Genomic DNA, 27,936 nt, shown 5'->3' on the forward strand with positions numbered 1-27,936 from the left:
GCCTAAATAGATCTTCCCGTGCAATTGTATGAAATTCATATACACAAAAGATCTAAAAGGCATTTCACAAGGAATAAAACCGGAGCTCCTTTGGAATGATGTTTACAGTGGTATCATCCCGCCCAGATGTTTCAATACAACTTGAAAAAGAGCAGCAGACTAAAAATTCGAGACTACCGAACATGCTGCGATATTGCTACTATCTGAGTATGACATGATGACATCAGGAATACTTAAGCAGTTTGAATGACCAAACTACCTCTTTTACAACAAGCGAATTGTCGAGAGAATCGGTGGGGCAATTTCTGCAGGCCAACTGTAAAGCTTTTCTCGCAAGACAAAAACCGGCATCCTACATTAACATTTTACAAACACCACCTCCCCCCCCATACACTAATACATTGGGGTATAGACACAAACAAAGAATCAAATTGAAAATTTAAGAACACACACCCTATACCCTCTATACATCACCCACCCCAAAATTGTATTCATTGATTACACTGGAGTAAAGAAACCCCACCAACCTCCTCTCAGAGACGGATGCCTGAAGGTTGGCAAAAGAAGGTCCAGTATCAAGATTATCACAATCCATCAATCAAGTCCTTTGGCACCATGCCATAATACACCACTAGCTCTTCCAATGGCAGAGTCTAAGCTTGAACATGCGGAGCTCCTTCCTGATGGCGTGAGATGTCACTGCCCTCAACACATCCAATGAACTAGTGGAGGCTTGCCTTCTAGTTGTAGATTCTCACCGGCTTCTCAAACGTGTGACGATTCTGCAAAATTGAACATTCTCATAGGCTTCTTTACTTTCCATTTTTTTATCAGATGAGTTTTCTTTATTTGCCAGAGGGAAAAGGAGATTTTCAATCCACTACTATAACATAGAGGTCGCACTAATCGAGTTTTTGGTTATCTAGCCCAAATAATTCCATCATGTAAAAGTAATTGACAATGCCATAAGACTCTCCATTGCAATTTTTAAAAATTTGGATATTGTTGAAGTAGGATTACAATAGCAGGTTGATGGAGAATCAGCGTGGCTATCAAAGGTAGAAAGGGCAGATCCTACATTTTAAGACGAGCAAACAAAAGCGGTATGACAATAGAAAAGGGCGATGAGGGGGACAGATAAAAGTATAGTGAGGAACTTAGGAAGACAAGGATGAGTGCAAAGGCAAATTTGACGGTCAGTGTTGAAGCTTTGAGCAAAAAAGGGAACTCACTTTAGGCGGATTATAAAAAAATAACATGTGACTGAGGCCAGGTGAATGGTGGTTGTAAGGTTGCTTGCACTCGGTGTTAAACGGATTACAAACTCATTCCATGCACCAAAATCACACACCTCAAGTCTGTTCCTAAAAAAAGTCTGCTCCTTGAACCAACAATGCAACCTCACTGGGTTGTATGTATGACATGTTCCCTTTCAGGAAAGGCCAACAAAAATAAAATATTTCGGTTTCCCTCCCAGGCCTCAGAGAGGCTATTTCCACTATCAAATAACAGCAAAAATGGATCAAACGTGCCATTACATCATTACCCGCCTTCTTTAAGTCCCCAAGAGAAAACAGTAATTTTTCGATGTTCATTGCATCAGTCAGAATTGGATCATGCATCATATAGACTATTTAAGAAAAAGTAAGCATCTAGAACCTAAGCAAGGGAGATCTGTCAGAATTGGATCATGCACAATAAACTATGTAGGAAAAAATAGGCATCTAGAACCTAAGCAAGGGAGAAGGGATCCTGGAGATATGTCCTTTGCTTATCATTTCATCACCCATATCCTTTACAAAAAACAGAGCTCGTGAAAAACTACCTGATTGACTGCATAAGACCTTTTTGGAGCATTATCAGTATGTTCCAGTCCAAGATACTGCTCCCAAGCCCCATAGACATCCCTCCTCTAGTAAAATCAGAGACAGTAGTCATTAAATGACTCCAAAAGTTGCATTTAATTAAAGAAAGCATAAAGATAAATGGTAGGATTTCCTTTTCTGAGAGAGAGAGAGAACCTGAAAGCGAGTAGAAAGAACCTCAGTGTCTTCAAGATACTCTGGACGACCCAGTGACAGAAATGCAAACCTCCACTGACACATTATAGAAGAAAAGAGAGAATCATGTGATGACCAGTGATAGAGATGCACGAGTAAAAGAGAGAATGATGACAAAAAGAGTACATAGTCATAACATGTGTTATGTGCTATCCATCAAGAGGGCCGACCCAGACAGTAAACTGCAGCTCACTAGTTGCGCACATAATTAGCCAGTTTACCTTAACCTCAAGACACCATACCTTTGCAAATTCTTCATCTGGAACCTGCAGTTTTTTCTGTATACGAATTTTAATATCCGACAGGGTCTCGCCTTCATGGATAACCAGAAAAAAGGGTTCCCCAAAATTCTGAACCTATTAAAAAATAAAATTTGATTTAATACCAAGCATTATATGGCACAATGCAGAAGAACCGCGTGGGTTCAAAAATCTGAGTGGTGTCCAAAGGAAGAATATGCCTGTTCACTCTTCATCACCTGGTTTTGAGTAGTATCCTTCATAAAATGATAAACGTGAATAAGACGATCATGAGGACCAAGGTTCTTCTCCTCTTCGGGAATCTGCAGAGAGAAAATGTGATGTTAACATACAACAGGAACCAAATAACCACCCAGATAAACCAGCGACTGACCTCATAAGCAAGGGTGACCATCAACAGAATCAACAATGTGCAAAAGAACATGAGATCACTTGTCACAAAAAAAAATACTCAATCTAATATGCTTTTCTAATTACCTTCCAAAGTTCCACTGATTAAAACAAAATCTAGATTCAGGAAAAAAGTAAAAAACCAGATGGACTTGCAACAAATTCTTTACATGAGGAGACACACAGTTTAACAGCAGAAGGGATATGTTTATCAACATAATTTGCAAGTTACCTCCTCTGCACGCAAAGTCCAGTATTGATCATTTATATTCTCAATCTTTTCATTGAGTGGGAAAATCTGCAAGCAACATAATTGCAGTTCTCAATGAGGAAAAGAAAACTCAATAGCACACAAAGATTAGAATCAACTCCAACAGCAAACACTTTGACAAGAGTTATGGACCTTGTAGATCTTGTGATAAAAAACTTCAAGCAACCTCAGTTCGGTACTTGGATGGGATAAATCCACCTGCGTGAATAAGAAATTAGTAAAATGAGCCAAAACTCCTCCTGAACATGTGCCAGAAAGAGTTATAGAGAAGTAATGTAGACTGGAAATACTCTTCACGCTTGCAAATATAAACATGATGGGGATTTTGAAGCTTGAACTGATCAAGCATGGCATTTATCACTTCAGAAGCAGAAATATACGGCCTGTTAGAAAAGGAATTTACGGATTACCTTTGTCTTAAGGTCATTTATAACATCGCCAACAGTGCTTTGTTTTGGCAACCTTATGGAATGAATAATAACCTGAAAATACATGGTCCTATCAGGGGGATCACTTTTAAATAGAGGGACATGCAACGAAAACAGCCATAGAAAGTAACTATAGAAATGTAAATCTCGATGTCTGCACTCACTTCATCTTTGGTTGCATGATGAAAAGCCACCTTCAGAGTTTTCAAACCTTGCAGTTCAGGCAGGGGGATATCCAAGACTTCATAATAAAGGATATCTGAAGTCTAGCAACATAAAAGACAACCAAAGTCCCTGTCAGCTCTCACAACACAAAGATCTACAGAATAACAAATAAGTCTAAAAGAACTCCCAAAAGCTACACCAATCTTAAGGAAACCTGATTATAGTGAACAAGCATGTCACCCAAGTGCTCCGCTCCTCGATACTTGATTGGTTGAGGTTTAGGTTGTTGGGAGTAGCAATTATGAGGCGTTAGCCTAATTTTGGATGGATCATTTAAACCAAGATGGCGGGCCACTCTTTCCACGACATCATCGTAGTTATGAAGCTTCGACCTAGAAAATAAATAAAAAATAAAAAATTAAGTGGCACAAAGCATCTGAAAACATTATCCCAGCCTTTGAACCCACTTTTATGGCCCCATCTTAAAGTCATATACAGACAACAAGCACTTGGCTCGAAGGAGAGAGAGAGAGTGGGGTTTACTTAAAAAAGGGCGTTTGGTACAGCTTTACCCTAACTTTTAGAATAGGAAACAGATTTTTATATGGAGCACCTCAAATCTTTTGAAACGTGACAAAATTAACATTTAAAGTAACATCAGTTTCTTTAGTAATAATATAGGTAGAAATTCATGAAAAGGCCAAATGCACTTTCTGGCTCATGTTAAGGATGAACCAAACACTCCACAATATTTTCTTGACAAAAACTGCATTCCAGTAATGCGATGTGAAAGTAGTATATTAATAAAGGTTAGAAGTGTCTGATAAGCTAACATAGATGTCAATACTGTTTGAGAAAAAGCTTTACCAGTGTTCTATAAGTTTGCTCATTGTGAAGCTTTTTCCTTTGAGAAAAATAATTATAGAGCTGATACATGAAGAAAATCGTGCAAAAGTGGGGGAAAAAGACCAATTAAAAGTAACACCCATTGTCCACAAAAATAACTGTACATGCCTATATAGAATCAAAGATAATTTGGTGTGTAGTTGTAGTTTCACTTGTCTGAATTCATTCAATTCTAACTAAGTTGTTATGAAAAACAACACAAAAAAAAAACATCACTTTTTTTTATTGTTTCTAACTCATTTTATTCATTACAAGAATTTATTAGGTTGAGTACCAAAACTACCCTTATTTCTAATCATATTTTAGTGTTTAGCACTATCTCATTCTATATTGTGCGTATATTATCACAATGAAATTTTATCGAAGTCCCCATTTGCTTCCTAATAAATTAATGGTACCAATCATTTAGCATTTGACTCCATTTTCTGAGATTTAATATCTTTTACCTTCTCAAAATATTCCATGATTTTCTGAAGAAGGCTACGTAATTTTTTTATCATTTACCATGCCATTCAAGCAGACAATAAATGTACATGAACAAGAAAATGTCTGCCAGGAGGGGGCCATAGCCCCTCATGGCCTCCCCCTCCCTTGGGCAACTATCATAGAGCAAATATCTTCACTTCACTAACTTACAACTCAAGCGAGAACTCATCCTCTTTGGGTTTCTCCAATGATCGGAAACGAACAACCTGGGATTGGGCAAATGAATGTCACAACACATTAGTAACTAGCACCACCCAGTAATGCACTTCCTTATGTCAAACTTATAAACATGTATAAAACAGAGTACAAAATTACCCCAAGAAATCACAAAGGGTTGGAGCAGATTTCACATCAATTCTATGCTATTTTTTTCTTTTTTTTTGGTTGGACGACTCTATGCTATTGAAAATTCTTTAAAATAGTCAAATTCAAAGGCTTCACACTGTTACTCTGTACCATTGTTTAGCCCAACTGTAAAATCAATCATTACCAAATCACGAATTAACGCCAAATAAAATTAAACAACAAACTTAAATTGGGCCGGTCACCATAGTTAAATTAGTCCTCGAAAATAAAATTAGCTGGCGCCGCCAGTTGGCCATTGATGGAAGTTTTCTTTAGCTGATTAACAAGGAGGAGGAAAAAAGGAAGAATGAGAAGAATCTTAACGTACCTGACGATTGTGCACGTATTCCATAAATGCTGGAACATCAGGATAGCGATATTGTTCAGTACTGCCAACTTTAGACTTCTGAAAACATACTATATCCCCATCTTCAAGCTATAGAGAGAGATGTGAAGAATGAATTAGATAAACAATAATTTTAACTACATAACAAAAGTAGGAAGTTTTCATTTAATTAAGAGTCCAAAAAGGAGATAATTCAGTCATCCAAGACATACTTGACTAGCACGGAAAGTGAACTTCTTATCAACATGTTCGCACATGACAGTAGGTTCAAATTTGATCTCCTGAACACAGTTATGAAACAGTCACCAATTATACAACTAAGCACAAAGAGAATGAAGATAATCAATAAGGACAAACAAACCTCAAAAAGGTCAATCTCTTCATCGGGAGAGAAACCAGCCATTTCATTTAGTTTTGTAAGTATTTCAGCTGGCTTACTAGTTACTTTCACAAAGAGCCTTCCCACGTACCTAAACATCAAGAGAAAGCATAAGCGTCCATCCTTAATTCATATAAAATAACATTCCAGAAATGTTCAGTACCGAAGTTCCTCTTTCGAAGGGTCGTAGAGCTTGAAGAAGAGAAGAATATCCTCTTTAATCTTCTCCGGCAGCGGCACAGGGCGGAACTCCTGAACAATTTACAAAATCAGTGAAATTCCATCTATAAAGATCTATTTGAGTGAGTGAGTCAAGTCAATGATAACTACGGATTTACCACATAAAAGAGAGTTTACAAGGCCTATTAACTACAAAGAAAAATCGCTACTCAACTCCAAGAGAAGTACAGTGCTGTAGACAAGATGAGTTTACCTGCCCCAATTCTACCTCCAGAAACAGCTTCAATTCAGCAGTGCTTGCCTTATTGGATACTTCTCTCAATTGCCCAACCTACAGCGGTCCAGACTTATCTTGTCAATAGAAAATGGTGCATTGCATTTGGTTAATAATGTCATCCTACAAATCATATTGCTCCGTAATAACACTCAGAAAAAAGGTGGACATTTCACCCAACTAAAAGGTACGCTCTAAATCAGCACACTAACTTCCAACACAAGTATCAGTTAAAAAATCAACCTAAAAGCACAAGCCACAGTAGAATACACGGCCATAAGAGGACCAACCAAAACAAAAATATGATAATTCGCCTTGACAAGAAATAGATTGACTCAATCCAACAGAACCTGTGCCCACCAAAAATTGGGTCACAACGCAACTCAAAGTGTTAAATGAAGTTTTGATTCAAGATCTAATAATTTGAAAATTCTAACCAACTTATCACAACCCATTGACCAAGTCAACATTTTTATTTTTATCAACCTCATATTAAGCCCCAGCATGACAAAAAGAAGTTTTACACAAAGCAAACCAATTAAATTGAAGTGACAAGTCCATATATTGCAATCACAACAAAAAATATAGAGGCCCAACCAGAAAGGAGAATGACCTAAAGAAGTGAGGAACAAAAAGTTTAAAATTTAAATAAAACGCTCACAGATTGTGCTTCTTCCTGAGGTGTCAGTGGCCGATTAGGACGATATGTATGGTTTTGCCGCTTTGCCCACAACCAGAACCGTTGACATTGAACAGGTATGCCAAACTCTTTAGCAACTTCTTCCTGAGAAGAAACATAAATTAGACAATTCAACAAAAAGTGGAGAACAAAAAGGAATTTTAAAAGTCAGGGGATGCCAGAATGCCATGCAGTTTGACCTTAAGAGGATGCTGCGTGTGAAGACCCACAAGTGGCTATATAATAGTACTAAGGAGAAGGGTGAGTAAAAATAAGGATATCCATGACCACCTATTGTGGAGTGAACATGAGAGAGATCTGTCAGACTCAAAGCATGTGAAAACCCAAATTTACGTGCCATCACCACAGCATAATGTAGATACGACAAGCACTAGAGAAACCTAATTTAACCAGACTTGATGCCTACGAACATGCATAAGTGTATTCAAGAAACATAGAAAGAATGACAAAATTAAGCAGAAGGATTTCTTCTCAAATGCTCAAGGTGCAATTTACATCCATAATGAAAACTAAAGAAAGGAAGATTCACGAACATCTACATGCACTCGTATGGAAACTATGCAATTAACTTCAGTAACCTGAACCTTCAAAGTGCCACAAACCATAAAGTAGTTGGCCACATGCTATTAATTGGGACCACCAACAGATTCACTATATTGCAGAATATTGATTATACCCTCTTTGAAAAGAGTTACAAAAGCAGATACTTCAATCTACCCATCTTTCTGCTTTCTTTTGTGCCATCTCTTCAGCCATAGTAAATGGATGTATGAACATAGGAGGACAGCTTGATGAGTAGAAATATAAGGAACCATATCCTGCTTAGCATTTGTTTAGAACATTAAGTGACTTTAAATCGTTTATCAGTCCACTTCAAAGCCTTCTTAAAAATCCCAACTTCCCTTGTACTTAGGAATAAATGACTTCAAATCCACTTCGTAATTAATGTTATGACAAGACTAATAAAGCATATTATTTGAGGCTTCATAAAAGAATCTAATGAAATTAAAAAAAAATATTACGCCATTTTTACTGACCTATGAAATAAACAAAAGCAGAAAAGATATATTCATTGAGTCAATTTATATCATTTCAACTACACGCTAAAACTCAAAATTGAGGATCAACAACATCGAATACTGGTTTGTGTTGGGTAGTGGCGGGTTCTGATGAACAAGAAATCTAAGCATAGCAGGGTATAGAAAATCCCTTTAGCAAGAAATATTATGTCTCTGTATCATGCTCATGCAATGGTTCCTATCCTACGTCATTACATACATACAAGGGCCTACCATCCTCAAAAGCAAAAAACTCGTACTGATAAAATTGCATATAGATGGTTCGCAATTTACAATAAAAAAAAATGGAGAGTTCATTCACAATTTTTACAAGCAAAAAGTAGAGACAGCGAGTACCTTGAATAGCTGAAAGGGCGTCTGCTTCTGAACACGAAAACTTCGTACTTTATCATGATCCACAAGATCAAAATATATGTCTCTGCCAATCTGATCATGTAGGTCCCCATCGCGTGCGACCTAGCATTGCCAGTATAGTGCATTCAGTGAATGAAATTGAGGCAAGGGGAACCATATTACAAGAAAATGCAATTTCTCTAGTAAACATTTACCTTTATGATGGTATATAGATGTGCCTCGGCTTTTTCCTTTCTCTTCTTTTCCTTCTCTTCTTGCTCTTTCTTCAATCTTATCTGGAGACAAAGCATATGTTGGCTTCATTGGCATCATAACTATTCAGTTACCCATTTCTAATAGATAATAAACGTCTTACCCTAAGGTGCTCAGCAATGTCCTTCTCATCCACACTACAAACAATTTTGTCCTTGTCACTTTCACGTATATATACTAGCATATACGCGTTCGAGTATTTTGTGAACTTGAATGGAGAACTGTTGAATCCAGGATTTGTTTGTGGTAACTGTTGAATGCAATAAGTGGAGCAGGAAGCTATCAAGAACAAAACAAGTAAAAATAAGGGATCAAATCAATGTCCAGAATGAACTACCTCTTCCTCTCCCCCGTATTGTTCCTCCAATGCCCTCTTTATATCTTCCTTCGTCACCCGTTCATCATCAAACTTGAACCTGCATAAAGCAAACCTTGCCAAGTTATCAAAGGTAAAATATTCCATCTGATGAAAAATAAGAAAAGCAAATAATTAATCACACAGTTGCGCAATGCAGATACGATTCAAGAAGCATAACCTTAGGCACATACATTAAGTAACCTCAAATAACAAAAATTGCCATTAAATAATTGCCAAAATCAAGACAGACAAATAAAGTGCAGGTGGCAGCACATTCCATGTTTTGCCAATCAGAATACAACAATCTTTTTCCACACAAACGATCAGTAATGAAATGGTCATATTGACAACAGCAACTTAGAAGTTCAAAAAGTGTGATGCATACCACTGGTCTGAGAGGGTTGGCCTAATGTAAGCATAATAGTGCCCCCCGTGCACACCACCACTGTGAACCAAAACACTGCCACCAATATATTTAGTAAAAAATTAGCAACTGTTGCTGAATCATGATAATGCATAGAGTAAGTAACTCAGCTGTTTTCTTATATCAGTAAGTAACTCAACAGAAAGTAACAAAATATAGTGTTTAGCATTGAGACACTAGGACGACACCTCGTTGGCCATAATATAATTTATCAATGAAAATACAAAGCGAAAATCACAGCAAAAGGATAATCCTGAAACTAGGAATGAGCTGACAAAAGATAATCAAGGAGAATCGACCATAGAAGTTTATTTCACTCAATAGGAATCTGTGAACAGTGAAACACCTATCCACTTTTGAGCTTCATGTGTTTATTCTATTCTTTTATATACATCAAATTAAAAATCCAGTGTTACAGAGAGCCTTGGATCCCAAACTGAATAGAGGATTAATGCTGAAAAGGAGGAGGAGGAAAGAATCTTCCTCTCATGAAGCTAGATGAGAATTAATGCTTTACTAAATGATAAATCAGCCAAGAAAAAGAAAGAGCTTTATAAGTTTTTCTTTTTTTTTTTTTGGCCAGAAAAGAGCTTCATAAGTATGTCGCAATTAAACGGGTAAATTTTCTTCAATCAGCAGAGTATGCTCGGATAATTCAACCAAGCATAGCATTTGATATCTTGTATAAAGTACCCACAAATATTGCAAGCAGCCATTGACAAGGTAGCCTGAAACTGGTTGTTAATAATACCTGTGAAGTGTGTACAGGTTGCGAACACTCCGATCTGCATCAGGTGACAAATACTTTCCATTCTCTCTATCGAGATCAAGTTGCAAAGGAAACTCATAACGATCATTTATCTGTTTATTGTTGAACAGAACAACTGTCAGCTACCCTCCACGGAGCTATAAACATGAGAATAGAGAGCTGCATAATTAAAGACCCTCCACTCAATATCCAATGGTCAGTATGACCGGTCACAAGATGCGAATACCTTGTTATACTTACTGTTGATCAATGAACACCAAGATAAGATTTAGATGCTAAAAAACAGGAGAAAGCCAATTGACCTCCATCCAAGCTAAATATAAAAGCACATCAGATTCAACCTCCAACGATGATAAGATTTTTACAAGCAACCAAGCTTTCAAAATCATGATGCTGAAAGAATCACTTCTAGACAGGAAATTTTCTTCTTCATTCAATCAGATGAAAATATTGAAAAAATAAGGTTTCACATTCTCTCATTTCAGAAAGGCCATACAAAATAGCTATAGCTGATACAACTTGATCAAAGCTGAATGCTTCAGTCATTTCCCAATACTGGTGACTTTAACAGTGGCAAAAAAAGAACGTTAAAGCTAAAAGATATGCAAGTCAAGCCAAAGCACATATCCGGATGTAAAGCTGATCCTACATAACCAGAAAAGTTCTTCATATGGATATACACTTTGTAAAAGTTCGATTTATGGGCCAGTGAAACTTAAAAAAGGTTCTAAACCAACTACTCTGCAATGGAAGATGACCTTATGCAAAAAGAGACTTGAGGAAAATAAGATTTACTATTTGCTATCAACTAAATTCCTAGATGAAAAAAAAAAACAAATCAGCAATTCAAAAGTCATTCTATTACTGTTCTTCTTGTCTTAATTTGTTGACATTTAGATATTGCAGTAGCTTTCTCCAAGCTTAGGAACCCAAGGACAGATGTCTCATTTTCCAAGTTATTGACAATAGGGGCTAACTATATGTAATCAATGGATTTATATTTTATTTTTAAGTAACATGCAGAGTCTTGATTTGGACTCAACTATTCAGAACAGCCAAAATAAAAGTATGAAAAAGACACAAATGTGAAGCTTATTCAGAATAGCCAAAGTATAAGTACAAGAATGTTGCATACGTGAAGCTTAAAATCTCCTTCATAAGATCTCATATTAGAAATGCATCTTCTCAACTCTCGCTTTTCCCTGATAAGCTAAGGCGGACAAAATCTGACTTAATCAGAATTAATTTCTGAAAATTGTCCAAAAACCTCTAAAATCTATTCTTGGTGGACTATCCTCATTATAAGGTAGTTACTTGTTATATTTCTTTTGATCAGTCTCGAACAAACCCTCAAAAATAAAGCCTCCCTGGGCTGTGACCACATTGACACACTCGATTAAAGGTGGTTAACTGCATCTCTCAGTTAGTCGAAATGTAAACACTCATTTACGATGCTCTTCATCAAATAACGGGTCCTGTCAATGATGTAGCAGATATATGACTTTTAAATCAGCCGGCAACCCCCTGGCACCATTTTCTGAATCTATATTGTTCACAAGAGAAAAGAATCAAACTGAGCTCTCTGTCTTATAGATTTCTGTCTAAAATTCTTATCTACCAGTATGATAAAAGATACACACAGCATCAGACTTCGCTCAAGGCAACAAAAGCTCGAGGACTAACCTTAACCATAGTATCCCGCATAAAATCGTACTCGAACCTTTTTAACTGAAGTTGAAGAACGGGGGGGAAGTCTATAAAAAGTACACCCTTCTTCGCATCCTGACAAATGTACAAGCAAGTAACCATGCAAATTCAAAGGTTAGATTTTTCATCACAACAATACTCATTCAGTCGAGCATAAGCGACAAATTGCATAATCATCAGAACAGCTATTGCCAGGTAAAAGGAAGAATAAGAGAGGATGGAAGAAAAGTGACTCTTGACCCCAGTTAAAACACATGCTACTATCGAACAAATACCACTAACAAATAAATTACTTATCATATACACTATCAGAAGGCTGCAATCATGATTGATGCACGGAACTTCTAAGAAACTATACTCTGCTTCATTCATGCACAGTTTTTCACAAACAAGTTAAAAGAAGATGAAAATTGAAGCAACCATGATTGATGCTGTCTCACCTGTAAACCATGTTGTTCGGCATGATATCGATTATCACCTTCAAGTCTCTCCACTTCCACGTACTTGTCAAAAGAAGCATATACATCTCGACAGCCTTTCACATCAAGCTGAAGATCTATTTTCACAAAAGCAAATTGCAAAAAATAATCAAATGCCCAGCAATAATCTCTGCATGAACATCTTTTTGTGGCACGCAATATGTACTCTGATTTCTACATATATCAGATTAGATGGGGTATAAGTTTCTTTCCATTATCAAAGTTTCCACATGTTTTCAGAGACTACGAGTTAGACAACATACCGTAAAAGGACTCCTTCCTCGTTGACTTGTAGTCCACATTAATGCATTCAATATAGTTCATATGGTGACCTTCAAACAGCTGCTGAATTGTACCCTCCACAACAGTTCCCTGAACAGATGAAAGGATAGGTCTGCTTACTTAAAGATATGGACAAATATAGGCCAGTTCATTTTGATTAAATGGAAAAAAAAGGTGAGGAAATATCAAAAAGAAATTCCTAAATTGAAAAAGTCCCATTCTTGGTTCTCGCTACTAGTTCAAGGAGAGAAGGAAGAGACTTTGACCTTTATAGGCTTCTGCGAGGACAATAACGATAGATAACTTATTGAAAATTTATGCAGTTACACTTATTTTCCTCAGCCAAGAAACAAAGAGTTGCTTGCTATCATCTCTTCATCCTTTCTCTATTTCCTTTTGTCCTCTCTTGGGCCTTTTTACCCAGCATAGCAAATAAATCAACAATAAAAGCAAAGATTTTTCATACCAAAACTCATACCTTCATCTTGTCTTCAAGCTTTTCACAGAGAACCCGGTTAAGCTCTTGCACATCATGCTGCATGAATGAATCATAAGTGTCCCACCCAAAGGATTTTGTCAACTCTTTTGTCGCTACACTGGTATCACTGTACTGGAGCTTATAGAATAAACTTTGCAAAGCAAGCGGTATGCTTCCTGAAGGCATATCATTTTCTGTTGTTGGCATATGATACACCGCCTGAAACCACAGGTCCAGATGAGGATGTCCCAAATCATGATTTTAAGAGAAGATTATAAGAGTGGATATTTGCTACCTTTCTGAAGTAAGGTATGTGATACAACGTCTGAAGAAGGGAATTCATGTAACAGGTAGCTCCTTGGTTCTTAAGTCCAACATAACCAGTCTCCTTTTTAGAGTCATGTGACCAGTAATCGACTATTCTACGAACTTCAACATCAGCTTCAACAATACACGTGTCGTTCACCAGATAACCTCTGCTAGGATTATACAATTCACTCAGATGCATGAAGGAAGTAAAACCCCAATCACTCTCCCGTGCATTGAACTGGTGCTGTGTCTCTGCAGAATCAAAAGGTTGCAAAATGAAGCTCAAGAATATTTTCTTAATTGAGAAGAGGAACAAAATGAGGACTCTTATATGAGAACCATCGAAAGTGCGATGGCACCTAACCTCAGCATTTACAGACCTTTAGATCTATTAAGTACAGAATATGAGCACAAGATACCCAATGACATGTGTTACTTATGGGCAGAGGACTACTTATCGACCAACTCTTTAGCACAAACTGAATTAAAATTGACTCTGTTATGAAAGAGAATCGATAAATGTGACTTGCAACACAGATTCAACCGAAAATGACGATGCACTTGTAGATAACGTTGCCGCCACATAGCAGTCGAATTTAAAGAATGACATAGCTCAATTACATCCTTCTCCACTCATCCAATTTAAAATCTGCATTACGTACATATCTTGCGGTTTTCATTTTCGGATAGATCATGAAATAAACATAGCCAATTTTACTAAATCAGATACTTAGTCCAAATATAGTGCAATTTTTGGAATCCATAGGAATGCAAATCTAATAAATACGCAGATGTGAAAATGAAAAATCCTTTATTGCATCAAAATGAATCGTATGAAATAAAATTGGCAAAAGGAAAGTACTCCTGAGGAAGTTCAAGCAGTAAATACCTTTTCTTATGGAGAATTTGTTGTGCATCTGATTAATAACAGTTAAGCTGAACTGCGCATATCTACTCCAACCATATGGCAAGGTCGCCGAATCCGCAACGTCCAGATATATTGACAAATGGTCCACATTATTCCCCTTTGGGAAAATAAGAATTCGCCTAACAAATATAAGGTTAAATAAAATCTTACCAACTAACAAATCCAAAGTAACTGCCGATTGTTTAAAATAGAACTTCAAGGAAACTTAGAGAAAACTAAATACCACTTGTATCCGCCAACATAAAAGATGTCAGAATAAAGCTTCTTGGTGTTAAGCCGTGAGAAGTTCTCTATCGTCCAGGTGAACCTCCCTGATGGGGGATCTTCAACAGCTTGTGTTTCGACTGTACCTGCAGTATCTGCTTGAGCTACAAAACCAATACCAAACATTAATGACCCAACTCCCAAAACAAGAAGTAACGCATAACACACGACACGGAAATCCCCCGCTGATTTGCCATTAGAAAGAGGACAAAGCACTCTGCCTCCAAGAGCATTACAACTACATGTCACAGTAGACAAGTTCCAAACTTTACGAAACCGTAGGCACAACCAGACTGACAGAATAATTAAAACTTCCGCTTCCCATTCTTTCCTCAGATTTCTAGGCGACCCCAAAAGAAAATGAAGCATGTACAAAGCCGTTCGGTGCAGCTCCCTAAGCTATAATTAGCAACACAAGTCCAGTAACCATATAAATTAACCCTTCCGACTAGGCCGCGCGATGCGCAACCTGGACGAAACTTCACTCGACGATCGAGCGAAACGAACAACGATCCCTCACTTTCCAAAAACAAAAACCCCAATCCAAGCAGCTGGCCTCGACAACGTGCAAAATTCCTCGTCCCAATGCGCCGAGCGCAGCAGCGAGAGAGGAACAGAATTCCCGCGCATTCACCGCGAACAAAAATAAAGAGAAAAAGAAACACAAAGACAAGGAACAGTACCTTCCATGGGCTGAGGGCCCTCGGTGAACTCGGTGTTCGGGACCAGCATCTCGTCGTCCTCCTGCTGCGGAAAAAAAAGAAAAAACAAGAAGAAGAAGAAGCCACAGAAACCGTGAGACCTCGGATCGGATTACGCGAGCCCTAGGCAAGTAGCGGAAACAGCCTGAGGGAGCATCAATCGCCGCGGGAAACGAATCGCGGGAGAGATCAGAGGGCGAATTGCAGTCGCGACAGTGACGAAATCGGAGAGATGGTGAGTGGGAGGTCGGCGATTACATCTAGAGGCGGAGGAGTCATCAGAGTCATAGGGCGGCGGCGGCGGCGGCGGCGATCGGCGGCTCCGGAATTGCGATCGCCTGAATCTGCGGGCGCGAGGGGGGCGAGGGCGAGAGCGCGGTGGTGGTGATGGACGGGGCGGAGTAATGAACAGGAAGAAGAAGAGAGAAGCTCTGCAACGTAACGCGATGAATCGTGCGTGCGAGCGAGCGAGCGAGCGAGCGAGGCTGGGTTTTCCTTTCCATGAGGGACATTTTCGGTATTTCACAGGGCACTTTCTTTCTTTCTTTTTTCTCTTCTGTTTTTTTCCGTTTTCTTGCCGTAATTTACAATCTCGGGCGTAGACTCGACTCGAGAGCTATTTCTCAATTTTTCCCCCTTTTTCTTTTTTAATTTCCGCAAAAAATTCGGAACATTTATTAAATTCCGGAAAATGAGGGAAATGAGTCCCGCTGTCGGCGGTTCATTTCTAGGAAATGATATGTACTTGCTCTTCACGTCACCGTTCGTAAATGCAGCTCGTACGAGGAATAAAAGGGCAAAATGCTTGCTATGGATATTTTTTAATGGTTATTACCGCAAAAAACTTTAAACTGGTATATCTGTGATAAATTTACCCAAAACAAATTATAAACTGGTACATCTATGACAGAATTACCCTCCATTATTTTTCATTAAATTTTATCGTCAAATTACTTGGTTAAATAACACAAGGCAGTTGACGAATGTACCATTTTGGAGTTTTACTTTCCGTTTGTCTTAGGTGTACTAGTTTGTGATTTTTTTTTTATCAATTCAATTTAATTGAGGGTAAATTTATCACAAATTTACCAGTTTATGATTTTTTATGGCCAAAAAATTAGTTTTTGGTAAATTTGTTACGGTGTAACAATTTGGGATTTTTCGTGATATTAACCCTTTTTTTAATTGGCCAAATTCCCAAAAAAAAATTAACTTTATCTTTAGTGATAATTCTGGCCCAAACTTCTTTTGTCTCATAAAATGTTACCAATTTTCACTTAAATCTCAAATCTTGCTCAAACAATTTGAAAATTTCACATCATGGGGACTAGATTTGGAACTCGAGTAAAAGTTGATACTCTTTATTAAGACAAAAAAAAATCGGACCAGAATTGTAACTTAAGGAAAAATTTGTGCTTGTTTTTGGAATTAGGCCTTTTTTAATTAGGTTGAACGATGATCCTATTAATAATGAATATTAGATTTTATCGCAATCCTTTTGACGATCGATATTGCGCGTTTTATTTTTAGTAAATTGGACAGCTTACAAAAATAAATAAGCGTGTGGATAATTTTTTGTGCCCGACATGTGGAACTTGGTCACGAAATCCTTCGCTCCATCAAATAAGGGGATATGGCAAATGTCGTTCCGAAAGTTTCAAATCCATTTTATGCGATTAGTTCTGTGTATTGTACGTAGGATCGAACTTGAAAAGAAAAAAATGATGCGTATATGACAAAGGAACCCTTTGACACGATAATCCAAGTAACACAAGGTGCGATTTAATTTTGTAAATACTCGGTACGAGATGCTAAGTAGCTTTCAAAGTATATCACCACTTTTGATCCATCAAACTCAATCATCAAGCGCAAGCCATTGCGTTATTTAAAAATCGGCAACCTTCATCCTATTTAAATCCGTGTCTCTAAAAACGATCGAAGACGAAGGAAAGAATTCTCGAGGGAACAATCGATTTCAATAGATCGGAATCATACTGATGTCCTCGAAATTTTCCCGATTTTTTTAGGTCGAAATGTGTCATTCTCTTTGTTGCCTACCTAATGCAAGGCGGCTCGAGTTGCCTTTAATCTTCTTCTTTTATTCAAAAAAAAAAGAAGCTATGGGTAGCCTTTTTAATTTTCGCATAATAAATTACAAAAGTACCAAAAATCTCTCCACGAATCTATTAAAGACTAAATAATAACAATATTATAACAACAATAATAATAATAATATGACGAGATAAAACGGGAAATTTTTAGTTTTGCCTTCGCTCCGCCGTCGGTTTTTTTGTCTTCTTTCAACCCCATTCGACTAAGCGTAGCTAGTAAAGGTTCTTTTCTCCTTTCTTTTAATCATTCAATTATTTTTCTAAATTTTTTTTTTTGTTTTATTCCCTCTTGCTTTATTTAAAGTCAAAAGGGTTACTACCAGATTAGCAGACATACTGTAACTCCACCTCATTCGAGGACTATGCTTTTGATGGAATACCGGTACTTTTCTTCTCGCCTTTACACGTCCACGGCTATAATTCGATGCCGACCCGACCCGGGATCGAAACCCGGGAGGCGCGGGCGATTGGCGAAAGTGTAAAGGGAGACAGGTGTAGGGTTTTTTTTGGGCCATTTGGGCCAGATTAGAGCATACACGTAACCCATAAGATGTTCCGATCGATTGAATTGGTTGGTGGATTCTTCTAGTTCTTGGGCTTCGAATTATCCATGGCATTTTCTTGTCCATATTGTCGAAAGCCCAGTTCATATGCTGTAATACTCTCTTCATGGGAAAATTACCAAAACAGTCCGAAACCTATTGCAATTGTGCCGATTCAGTCCTAAACCTTTTGGCTGCGTTTGGTCGACCGGATAAAAGTCAGAATAGGATATGTTTTATCCCATCCTGTGTTTGGTGGTGATCCAGGATAGAATAAGGTCGGATATAGACCGGATATAGCCCGGATAAAAAAATCCGAGGGGGGGTGGGATAGACCTGGATAGGATTTCTAATGTCTATTTTTCCAGAAACCCTACGCTCCACTCGCCGTCATCTTCATCCCCACACCTTGTGCGCTTTCACCAAAAAAATTTCTCGGCTTTTTTTCCTTCACCGACTCCTTCGGACCCGTGAATAGCAAAAAAAAAATTTTTTATCCTATCCGACTTTAAATCCGTAGTCCACCAAACAGTGGATAGGATATGAAGAAATCCCAGGATTTCTTATCCTATCCTATCCTATCCAGTCCTATCCTGTTTAGAAATCCGGACGACCAAACGCAGCCTTTGTATTTGCGCCAGTTCAGTCCGTCCGGCCGACGCTGACGTAACAATTTTTTAAAATATTTTTATTTTTTTCCTTTCTCTTTCCTCTTTTTTTTTTCGTTTCCTTCTTCCCTTAGGTCAAGCCTCGCCATGGCCGACCTCGCCTACAGCGATGGCGAGGTCAAGGCTCGCCCTTGCCGGCTGTAAGGACCCGGGGTTTACACTGTGTAATATTGTCCGCTTTGGGCCCACTGACCCTCACGGCTTTAAAACGCGTTGTCTTGGGCAGAGGCGCTCTCTGGCCCTTCCTCCCCCAAGCCCAATATTGTCCTCTTTGGGGCGCTCTCTGGCCCTTCCCCTCAAGGCTTTGTTCTCATCATGCGCAGCGGAAGCAAGCCCATGTGAAACGCGTTACACGGAATAAAGAACCCAAGCCTTATAAACTAGCCCAGGACTCCCCCCTAAGCGATGTGGGACAAGAGACATGCCCCCCATGCCATCCTAGAAGCCTACCAGGAGCCGCTCCTTGTCCAGGCCCTCTGGCCCCGGCGATCACTCCCCGCCCTCGTCGGACCGGGTAGTTACACCGGCCCTAGCCTCTGGCCGGTTCAGCGACCGACTAAGGGAAGAAGGAAAGAAAGAAAAAACAAAAGAGAAAGGAAAAAATTCGAAAAATATTTAAAAATTGCCACATCAGCATCGATCGGCGCCAGCCGGCGCTCACGTCAGTGCCGGCCTGCCAAAATCGGTTGGATGGACTGAATTTGCATAAATGCAAAAGGTTTAGGATTGAATTGGCAAAAAAAAAAGGTTTAGGATTGAATTGGTACAATTGCAATAGGTTTAGGACTGTTTTGGTAATTTTCCTCTCTTTTGAGCTCTTTTTTTTTAAAGCGAAAATTCGGTCTTTGAGCGGGCTTTCTAGCACCTCAATCGGTTCGCTTTCCCGGGCTTTCTTAACAACGCATTCCCCAACATTGACTTGATGTATTTGGGATTGTACTTTTGGATTGCTCCATATAAGAATTGAACCCAAGACCATGGGAAATGGAGCAAACTCCCTGGTCATACGAGGGAACATGTTGTTGGTTGAACTCCTTTTTATTATTTGACCCAAAAAGACCAAAGAAAAGGAAAAAGATTTTACAATTTTGCAGTTGATCTTATTTATCGGATGTTTCCATTTCTCAAGTTGGGCATTGTTGATAGATTTTGAATACTGACTGATGCCCTGAAAAAAAATATATTAATTGTGCTCTTTATGTGTTGTGTTTAGTTGAAACTAATTGCATTTTTACATGTTATGAAGAATTAATTCAATTCAATTGTAATGGTACTCTTCTTAATACTATGTCGAAATATGTGTTTTATCTTCTCTTCTATTCACAAATAGCGCGAGTAATATTCAAACTTTTTGTTTAATAGTATCATAACTAAACGAAACCGATGACAAACTAAAATTATTAATGCGATTTGAGCCGTCATTTCATTGGGTTGATTTGAGTTTTGGTTAAGATTCTTTGGAAATCAATGAGTTAAAATACCTTTGAACCGAATTAGATCAAACCATAAGCACCATTAACTCTAGAGGGGACAATGATAACTCTGACCCGTTTGGTGCCTTAATAAATCTCAACCATCGATAAGCTAGTTACAGATTTAAAGCTGCCTTTTATTCACGTGAATCAACGGTATGGATGGATGAGACGGAATCAGCACACCGAGTAAATTATCCCGTCCCACCTTAAAAGAGGATGGTCGAGTGGTTGGTTCGGGTGCGAAATTCCCGTGTCACCCAAAATAGCCGATCAGGCCCCCCACACCATCGAGCGATCCTATTCTACGTACATGAACGAGACTACGACATTCTACATGCGTTCATTGAGATCGCTCGAGCCGACACATCGGGTAGGCGGCATTTTAGGGTCAGAAAGACTGCAGTCGCTTTGCAAGCTCAGACAAGTTCCTGCGTTCGAACAATTTCTTCAATGTTCAATTGATGCGTGCGTGCGTGCGTGCATGCGAGCCTCATGTCTCGCCGCTACAGTTGCGGATTCCACATGACACGACCCAGGGAAAGAGAAGAAAGCGACAAGGCGTGGGAATTTCACAGAATATCGCACCAGGTTACATCCGGCGAAATGAAAGTGGGTGTGCTACAATGGTGCATCTGCCCGAGTTAGATTCTAATCACGGTTTACAAGAACTCGAGGGACTCGGGAAGCCTTGTACAGCTCGTGAATTTGGTATAAAGAAAGAAACCACTAGACAGATACGAGCCACATGGTTTGGTACCGGCCAAAAAAGATAGGGATAAGAGCACAATTGGTATCCGAACTTTGATTCAATATGTAATGTTGTTCCCAAAATTTTTAATTTGTTAAAAATGTGATCACTAAACTTTGACATGACACGTAATGTCGTTCTTGAACTTTTAATCTGTTCAATGTGGTCTCTGAACCATTGGTAAATATTCGATGTGGTTCCTAGACTATATAAAAAATATTTAAAATTCAGGGACCATACTGTACAAATTAAAAGTTCATGAACGATATTACACATCGGACCAAAGTTTACGAATCATTCGTGTCATTTTTCCGAAGAAAAGTATTTGTTTGCTTGAGTTTGAGTTTTCTTTGATTGGCTCAATTTAATTTTAAGTGCTAAAAATAAAAATGAAAAGTTGAAAATTGATCACCGAATATTATGAATTTATTACCATACATGGAAGTTGTGATTTAATGGTAGGTTTTATCAATTGGCAAGATTTTAAATTGCGGTCAAGATTAATGCTCAGATAACGGCACCGTTTTTGGACTACAAAGACCCTTTCATTTCTGAATTTCCTTACTGAGCTTGTTGCTAAAATTGTATATACGATTATTTGTTATGGCTTAATTAGGGAGATAATCTTAAATTTATTGCTGTATATCAATGTTGCCATATATAATTTCAACATTCATGAGTTCGGCCAAAAAAAAGAAAACATCCATGCATTATTCGAAACACCGGATCTGGGTGTGGGCTGGCGACTTAGATGTGGGAGCAAGGCATCCAGGCCTAGCCGCCGGTGCCCCGAGCATAGGTAGTGGGGACTCGAGCATGGGCACCGGGGTCCCTGGCTCGTCCTCAAGGGATCTCAGCCCATAAAAAGAAGTTATGTTAACTCATTTTACTAAATAATCCAAATGTTTGGAAATAAAGAAAATGTTTGGCGATAGTAAATTTTTCGCGAAATAAATAGACCATTTGAAGATTAGGGTTCGTTAATCGAAGATCCTAATGCCCGATTGGATGCTTAAAATTTTTTTACTTCTCCATATCTATCAAGATCAATAATATGCTATTGATGTTTAATTTTTTAAATCCAACTTATTTCACAAGAGACAACTTACGCATCGAAATCAACCTCGAGAGCTCGAGGCGCAACACGAAGGCCGCCGCAGCCAGCTCGACCGACATCCTAAGCGTCGCGGTCGGGGTAGCTGCACATTATTTCGATCAAATCGAATTCAATGCGAAAACACTTTCGGACTCTTTGGGGAATTATCAGATCAATGACCTTGAGGTTCCCGTCATATCACCATACGGCACGACTCAGCAACGGGCAAAACCTTTTGTTTTGTAATGGAGGGAACGAGCTGCCCCAGGAACACCGGCCCAGGATCGACATGTCCGGCGAAACGCGTCGGCCGTACCACCGGCGGAGTCTTGTCCGAGAGCGCCCCGATGCCTGCACGGAGCGACGTGTACGCTCGCGCCATCCCTTTGCTCCTTCCTTAGTTTATCCGGAGAAACGTGAATAGAATATAGGCAAAAAATCCTTCCTTTCTTTCCTTCTTCTTCTTTTTTGTTTATAGCTTTTGGTTTTTTCGATCTCTGTTCCGTCTTCTTCTGCTCGGTCTTTGACTCTCCGTTGGCTTTAAAAAAAAAGTAAAAAAAAAAAACCCAAGAAATGAGCCTGGCTCGTCTTCCCCATCTTTTCAACGGAGCGACTCGGTAAAGCCCCCCCGACTTCCGAGCTCCCCTCTGTCTTTTCCTGAGCACCCATTTCAGATGTCCGAGATCTGAGACTCTGGATTGCTCCTTTGGTAATTCTTGGATTCGATTTCCCATTTCTTTGGATGAGCATGAAGCTCGCTGTAGACGTTGTCCGATCGTTTATCTGCTGACTCCTATCGTCTTCCTTGGAGCTTGAGCTTCCTTAGCTGTTATCCTTTGGTCGAGCTCACTTCTTGGGTCAATCCTTTTGCTCATGTTCCGTCTGTAGAGCGACCGGTTGTTAATTTGTCAATATTGAAGAGTTGGGTACATGCAGAACCGATTTCTTCCTGTTTGACACTGGATCGGGGTTGTTAGCTGCGTTCTCGAAACCTTCTCAAGCTCTGTTCTTGGTTTTCACAGCCACATTCAGAGTCAACGCCGAGGTAGCTCTAGTGGGAACCGACTCGATCGATCTATTTGGTTGTTGAAGGTCAGGTTGTTGCATAGTGTAATTAGTGGCGTTTGAGGCGATTTGATCTTCATGTTCAAGGGTAGTCAACTGATTTACTAGAAACTACACAGTAGTTATAGTAATGGGCAATACCTGTGTGGGACCGAGCATTTCGAAGAATGGGTTCTTCCAATCAGTCTCCGCCGCGATGTGGCGGTCCCGACTGCCAGAAGATTCAGTACACACGAATGCGGAGACTGCAAATCAGGCGACAGACAAAGAGCCCGAATCGCCTTTGCCGGTGCAAAATAAGCCTCCTGAGCAAGTAACAATACCAAAGCCGGAGACCAAACAGGAAAGTCCTCCCAAGCCCAAGAAGAAGCCTCAGATGAAGAGGGTGTCTAGTGCAGGACTGAAGACTGATTCGGTTTTGCAAAGGAAAACCGGCAATTTCAAGGAGTTCTATAGCTTGGGGAAGAAGTTAGGACAAGGGCAATTCGGAACTACCTTCTTGTGCATAGAGAAAGCCACAAGGAAAGAATTCGCTTGCAAATCTATCGCCAAAAGGAAGCTGATCTCTGAAGAGGATGTCGAGGATGTGCGAAGAGAAGTTCAGATAATGCACCACTTGGCGGGGCATCCGAATGTTATATCCATCAAGGGGGCTTACGAGGATGCGGTGGCGGTCCACGTAGTTATGGAGTTCTGCGCGGGTGGTGAGCTCTTTGATCGGATCATTCAACGTGGGCATTATACCGAAAGAAAGGCCGCTGAGCTTACTAGGACTATAGTTAGCGTAGTTGAGGCTTGTCATTCTCTGGGTGTGATGCATCGAGATCTTAAGCCCGAGAATTTTCTCTTTGTTAGTAAGGAGGAGGATTCCTTGCTGAAGACAATTGACTTTGGATTGTCAGTATTTTTCAAACCAGGTATATTCGAGTGGTTGTTGCTCCTCTCAAGAGCTTTCGAGATTTGTCTGTTTAGCTTAGAATGCTCTTTGCTTGTAGATAATTCGGTAACTGTATACAGGACAAACAAGTAGAAAATTCCCAAAAATATGCATCCAACGCCAAAACCTATTTCAAGTGAATTTGGTACATAGAACACGAGTAAATTGTAGGTGGTCTAAATCACGTGCTTGTTATTCGTTTCTAAAAACGTGAATACTAGATCAGGTGTAGAGTTGTTACTCAACTATTGGAAGGGTGAAAAGACAGCGACAGGGTTGGCAAGAAGGTTAGAGTGTAAAAGTTGTAGCATGCATTACTCTTTTTAGGTCTCTACTCTTGACTGATGCTATAAACAGTTCTCATGAGTGAAAATGAATGATGTTTCTCCCAGGTGACAAGTTCACAGATGTGGTCGGCAGCCCTTATTATGTTGCACCAGAAGTTCTCAAAAAGCGTTATGGACAAGAAGCTGATGTTTGGAGTGCTGGGGTTATCCTCTACATACTGTTGAGTGGAGTTCCCCCCTTTTGGGCTGGTGAGATTTGTTTTTTCCCTTTTTCAAAATTATAACTCCCGTGTTTGCATGTTCTTAGTATGTTTGCAATCCTGACATTGTCAACCACATTTTATATGATCCTTTTTCGTACCGCCAATCATGAAGAGAATGAGCAAGGGATATTTGAACAAGTCCTGCATGGGGATCTTGACTTTTCGTCAGACCCGTGGCCTAGTGTCACAGAAAGTGCTAAAGACTTGGTGAGGAGGATGCTTGTTCGAGATCCTAATAGGAGGCTAACTGCTCATGAAGTTTTGTGTGAGTTGTTTCCTTTCTATTTTGAGGAGTAAATGGATGTGAGTTTTTTCCTTTTATCACCTACGATTTGAACCCTGACAGCATGCACTGAAAGTGAAGATCGAGCATTTGCTTAGCTGCTGATGAGAATTCAATTTCCTATAGGCCACCCATGGATCCAGGTTGATGGTGTTGCTCCTGATAAGCCTCTTGATTCTGCAGTATTGAGTCGCTTGAAGCAATTTTCAGCGATGAACAAGCTGAAGAAAATGGCCCTTCGAGTAAGTCTCCGGATTCAAAAGATAAGATGCGATGGCTGGAGAAAAAGGCTTCTAAAATATCCAAAAAAAAAAAAAAGCTACTATGTAGACTTCTGAACACCTTTGATAGGATTGGCACATCCAATTTGATTCTGCAACGTGTCTTCACATAGTTGATACCTGTGCAGGTTATAGCAGAGAGCTTATCTGAAGAAGAAATCGCTGGCCTGAAAGAAATGTTCAAGATGATAGACGCAGATAATAGTGGCCAGATTACCTTCGAAGAGCTTAAGGCAGGATTGAAAAGAGTGGGAGCCAATCTAAAGGAGTCAGAAATTTATGACTTAATGCAAGCGGTAAGCGTCAGCTAATGAATAAATTTTTTAAACCAATCCTCACTTGTGCCTATCTATTTAGGCTCCTATCTAATAAGACAGTGTCATACTGCAGTAGACCTCAGCTTTACTTGAAAGACTTAGCTTGTTGGACTGTTATCAACAGGGCAAATACGAGATATAAATGACGAAAGAAGATAAAAGCGCGCAAAACCTCATCTGGCATATACTTTCACCATGGGATGTCAATGTGCCAGTGAAAAGTGAAACTTCTTCTTCTTTACGAATAGCATGAATTGTCTTTACATGCTTATTTGTGAAGCCTCAAACCTTTCAGTTTACATGCCTGAATACATCTTATGTTGCTGTGTGAGCAAAGGTCACAAGCTGAGATGATTCAAGCCATATTTCTTACAGAGCTGGTTCCTAGTATTATTCGGAAAAGCGAGCTCTTTATTGTGGTGCCTCCTGTATCATCTGGATTTGTTCGTCTAATGATTACTCTAACCTTGTGCCCGCTATTTTCAGAATCATACTTCATCTTAACAAGTTATTTGTTAGCTTCAGACTAGACGAAGAGAAGGAATATTTAAATTATTCTGGAAGATTGTGTGAAATTGGTGTTGATGCTGATCCACCTCTTGGGGAGTTACCATTTTGGTCATCACGGTTACCGTGGACCCATGTTTTAAACACTTCGAAGCATTGCCATTATCTCACTGATTGAAGAATGGCAATGCAGCAGATCTTCCTTCTGGTAGATCACTGATTGGATAGCTGGTCTTAAAATTTGTAGGCGGACGTGGATAACAGCGGGACGATTGACTATGGGGAATTCATTGCTGCCATGTTGCATTTAAACAAAATCGAGCGAGAAGATCATCTGTTCGCTGCTTTTAACTACTTCGACAGGGATGGGAGTGGCTACATCACTCAGGATGAACTTCAACAAGCATGCGAGGAATTCGGCGTTGAGGATGTACGCCTGGAAGAAATGATCAAGGAAATCGATCAGGATAATGTAAGTCACGTCTCAAATAAAGTAAAATTTACCCACAACTCAATAAGTGATGGACAGGTAACAGAAACCATATCCTAGATATGCATTAGACCTAATTTGCTGAAAATAACGAAAGAGTCAAGCTGACTCGCAGACAGTATCAAACTTCTATCTCTTTCCCATCCTTCACCTGCGTAATGCTGCATTCTGTCTGCTATTGGCCTATTGGGACTCCAGTAAGTTGCTTCCAATGGTCATCAAGGTCAGATCAAACCATTAACCATAGGTTTCTTCAGTAACACTCGAGAAGTCTGTTATAATTTATTTCTGTTACATCCTTAATGGTATTATTTTGTCCTGGAGGTTGACGTTCGCCAGTTCCAATGCGTATTGACTGGGCGCCTATTGATTTTGCAGGATGGACGGATAGACTACAATGAGTTTGTTGCAATGATGCAACAAGGAAATGCGGTGTTTGCAAACGCAGCTGCTTTCGGCAGGAAAAGCCTAGAAAATAGTTTCAGCGTCGCGCTTAGATAAGCTATATAAAACTCTAGTTTCACAAGCAGCGGCGACATTCCTCTTTGGTTTCCTTCTCTTAAATATGTAATCTTTCCTTTTCATTTCGCAATTTTTCCCCTTGAAGAGAACTAGAGTTATCAAGAATGCATGGAACCAGAGCCAGCAAGGCCTGTTTCGTGTCCTTACTCATGGGACATAAGAGAGCGATTTTTCACCCCGTCTTTTGCAACCCCGTCTTTCGCACCCAAAACCTTCTTTCCTTCCTTCCTTCTTTCCTTCTTCCACACAGTGTTTGAAGACTTCTGTAACTGGTTGTATTGTGTTTTTCCAGTTCAGGATAGTTCTTTATTGTTTAACATAATAGAATGGTTGTATTTCTCGGTGAAGTTATTGGCTTTTTCCCCCATGATGCACCTTGTGCGCGGCTCTGTTTTTCGCTCACGTACGTACATCTGACTATGCACATGCATTGGATCGAAGGCCCTTGAAGCTTTAACCAGTTTTCTGTTAACACAACTATCCTATTCTGCAGGTATTGTGACAAAATTGTTGCTGATGAGTCAAACACAAACTCTCGCCTCTTCTCTCTTTTCTTCTTTTCCTCCTTTCTATATTATCTTTTGCACCATTTCATTGGAAGAAGTTGTCGGAACGACCAAGACAGCAAGGAAAAGGGGGAACAGAAAGACTAGGCGGATGCCAAGAGTTATCATCATCGTCTGCACGAGATTAGGTTGAAAAGGAGATCTTTTTAGGTCATGTGGAGATCTTTCATGTAAACGCCTGCCAATCCAAAAAAACATCTTGCA

The 27,936-nt window shown here is 39.4% G+C and overlaps 2 protein-coding genes across 4 annotated transcripts; one reads left to right on the top strand and one right to left on the bottom strand.

Annotated features, from left to right (window-relative positions):
* Positions 1-40: 40 nt before the first annotated feature.
* Positions 41-16,009, bottom strand: LOC115673067 (ubiquitin C-terminal hydrolase 12-like). 3 transcript variants are annotated; one of them, XM_056308558.1, is made up of 32 exons: positions 15,833-16,009; positions 15,557-15,617; positions 14,833-14,977; positions 14,571-14,728; positions 13,668-13,933; positions 13,373-13,591; positions 12,876-12,984; positions 12,574-12,689; positions 12,110-12,208; positions 10,409-10,518; positions 9,619-9,693; positions 9,213-9,291; positions 8,979-9,125; positions 8,818-8,898; positions 8,606-8,725; positions 7,152-7,274; positions 6,470-6,547; positions 6,200-6,288; positions 6,019-6,127; positions 5,870-5,938; positions 5,640-5,747; positions 5,117-5,172; positions 3,789-3,966; positions 3,574-3,675; positions 3,392-3,463; positions 3,114-3,179; positions 2,943-3,008; positions 2,521-2,622; positions 2,303-2,416; positions 2,022-2,096; positions 1,826-1,912; positions 41-782 (listed from the first exon to the last, which is right to left on the bottom strand). In XM_056308558.1, the coding sequence occupies exons 1-32, from the start codon at positions 15,860-15,862 to the stop codon at positions 741-743; spliced, it is 3,351 nt and encodes a 1,116-aa protein (XP_056164533.1). In that variant the 5' UTR covers positions 15,863-16,009; the 3' UTR covers positions 41-740. The 3 variants fall into 3 exon arrangements, with proteins under 3 accessions (XP_056164533.1, XP_056164532.1, XP_030450969.1); XM_056308557.1 differs by having other exon boundaries at positions 15,557-15,620; XM_030595109.2 differs by having other exon boundaries at positions 2,539-2,622; positions 15,557-15,620; positions 15,833-16,008.
* A 6,749-nt stretch (positions 16,010-22,758) lies between these two features.
* LOC115673068 (calcium-dependent protein kinase 1) lies at positions 22,759-27,544 on the top strand. Its single transcript, XM_030595110.2, has 7 exons — positions 22,759-24,196; positions 24,609-24,752; positions 24,879-25,031; positions 25,176-25,291; positions 25,459-25,626; positions 26,402-26,626; positions 27,023-27,544. The coding sequence occupies exons 1-7, from the start codon at positions 23,410-23,412 to the stop codon at positions 27,143-27,145; spliced, it is 1,716 nt and encodes a 571-aa protein (XP_030450970.1). The 5' UTR covers positions 22,759-23,409; the 3' UTR covers positions 27,146-27,544.
* Positions 27,545-27,936: the final 392 nt, after the last annotated feature.

Source organism: Syzygium oleosum, unplaced genomic scaffold (assembly GCF_021117445.2).
Source record: "Syzygium oleosum isolate NSW1041296 unplaced genomic scaffold, Sole_v2.1 Sole_v2.02, whole genome shotgun sequence".
In the NCBI taxonomy this organism is placed as follows: Eukaryota; Viridiplantae; Streptophyta; class Magnoliopsida; order Myrtales; family Myrtaceae; genus Syzygium; species Syzygium oleosum.